This window comes from Primulina eburnea, chromosome 18 (assembly GCF_022965805.1).
Source record: "Primulina eburnea isolate SZY01 chromosome 18, ASM2296580v1, whole genome shotgun sequence".
NCBI classification, from domain to species: Eukaryota; Viridiplantae; Streptophyta; class Magnoliopsida; order Lamiales; family Gesneriaceae; genus Primulina; species Primulina eburnea.
Window position 1 is genome coordinate 6,396,277 of NC_133118.1, and position 2,397 is coordinate 6,398,673.

Below are 2,397 nucleotides of genomic sequence, written 5' to 3' on the forward strand. Positions count from 1 at the left end.
TCAAATAGAATAATTTTTTGCTTATTATATAAATTAATTGGTATTTAAATGAACAAACATTCATACAGCTCCCATTACACCCCTTAAAAAGACAACACATTTGACCAACAACAGAACTTCTAAATAACATTATATAGAAATAAAATCCCTAGGTTTGCCTTGTTAGTAACCTTATTGTGCTCACATCTTTGAAGGCTTGGGGAAGATGTCCGGGGTAAATTTCTGCGCCGCGCTGATACTACCCTTTATCTTCATCGCACCCCTACGTTTGGTTTCGCAATATTCGAATTCATTTATATGTATAAAAAAAATTGATTTACATATTAAGTTCAAACAGATCACCTCATGAAAGCAATCTGTGGGTTCATCTTCCCAGTCGCAATCTTGACGAAATCATCATCTTTAAAGGAGAATGTTGCATCTGGCTTCCCATCCTCGTATGGCCCTGTCGAGTTAAAGATTTGAAATCACAAAGATTATACCGACGACCTGTTTCAATAAAGTTCTTGAAAATATCTCTAGTCAAAATTCAGGTGACATGACAATATGAGCACATCAGTCTAGTTAGCAATGTGGACTCAACTCTCTGCTGAGTAAAAGGGACTATTCTCATGCTCCCCGAAACTCAAATTATTATGCATCATATTTTGATGGCAAGGTCGAAAAGATGTATCATGATATAGTTGAAAAATATTCAAATTAGCTGCAGTTACACTCTGCAGAAAGAAAGACTTGGGAACTCCAAGGGAGACTCGAGAATTTTGATTCCATTGGTTCTCATCTCTCCGCAAGGGCAGCTAAAAAATTCTAATATGCAGGCTCAAAACTTCTGGTGGATAACTACTTAGGTCTATGGTAAAGTTGCCAAATTCTAATACGGAGGCTCAAAACTTCTGATGGATAACTAATTAGTGTCTATGGAAAAGTTACCAAATTAGATAGAGAAATGTCCACAAATTATTGATTCAATGCCTATCTTTCCTTCAGTTCTTATAAAAATCTAGGTATTCAATTATTTGTAGCTACCTTTTATGGTTATGTTGTCTACATTATAAAATTTCCGAGATATTTCGAATACAGCCAATACTAAAAACATTGTTGAGCTACTCAAGTAAAAAAACATAGAAACGCAACGCCACCATCATTCAACGATGTAGCCGTAAAACTGGAACAACGGGAACCATGGTGAACCATGCTTCTGTTCAAGATCAACTTATGAATACTCCTAGATCTCATCAAAACAATTAAATCAGCCATTGGATTCGGCAGCCAACCATCACCCATTGGACAGTCGCTCAAATATCTCACTATTCATTTATATTAAGGATTTGGTGTATCAAATTTGGATCGAAATATTTGGATTCCAGAAAAGGTATTAGAAAAAAAGCATTTAATATGAGACTGATCAATTTGAAATCCACAATGGTTACCTAAAAAGTAGCCTAGGTCAAGAATTTAATATCCATCACAATCAACTTTATCCAAACCCATATATAGCCTATACAATTATTGAGATAATATCAAATCACAAATCTTCCAGATCGAATTGAATTATTTCTAAACCAAAACAACTATCTCGAATCCTCAGAATAATTTCAAAATTCATTTTCACTCAAAATACCAAATTCTTATTTTTAAGTCAACAGAAGAATCATGATAAACAGGGAATCGGAATTTGTTTTTAAGTCAACAGAAGTATCATGATAAACAGGGAATCGAGCAGAGCACAAGAACCCTAACCATCTTTAACCTCCCCTTTCTTCAAATCGACCACAAACGACTTCTCATTGAATCCAATTTTCTGCCAATTCAAAAATCAAAATCAACAAAATTAAATAAGTCGATTCAACAATAGACCCAAACAGAAATTTGAAAAAACAAAATGATCAACCTTGGGAGCTATATTGATCTGATAAACGAGTCCAATATTCTCCTTGAGTTGTTTACCGGCATCGGTGGACATGTGGAGCTTCATCTGCTCCATAATAGCGTCGGATTTGAGATTTGTTGAGCCCGCCATCGCAGAATTCTCGGTGGTGTGTCTGCCGCTCTTGAATTGGAGTCATGTTAGTGGCATTAAATAGAGATGGGTGGGACTGGTGATCTACAGTAACCGTCCTAGACTAGTCATATATTTTATCTTTTATTATTATTATTATTATTATTATTATTATTATTTATTTTAATTTTAATTTTAATATTTAATATATCGGTAAATTACCCAAAAATACCTCTGTCAATGTTTTCATTAAAATTCAGTACCTAGCAAATATTTTTTAGAAATCAGTACCTGAAAAATCTATACATTTAGTTTTAGCTACCCATTAAACAAACTTTACATTTTTACCCTTTATTATTTAAATAAATATATTATTTTATCCACCAAAATTATATCAT

At 33.6% G+C, this 2,397-nt stretch overlaps 1 protein-coding gene across 1 annotated transcript; it reads right to left on the reverse strand.

Annotated features, from left to right (window-relative positions):
- Window positions 1-2,126, reverse strand: LOC140820220 (sterol carrier protein 2). Its single transcript, XM_073180556.1, has 4 exons — window positions 1,892-2,126; window positions 1,741-1,801; window positions 343-445; window positions 1-262 (listed from the first exon to the last, which is right to left on the reverse strand). Exons 1-4 carry the CDS (start codon window positions 2,018-2,020, stop codon window positions 181-183), a joined length of 375 nt encoding a protein of 124 aa, XP_073036657.1. The 5' UTR covers window positions 2,021-2,126; the 3' UTR covers window positions 1-180.
- Between the last annotated feature and the right edge of the window lie 271 nt (window positions 2,127-2,397).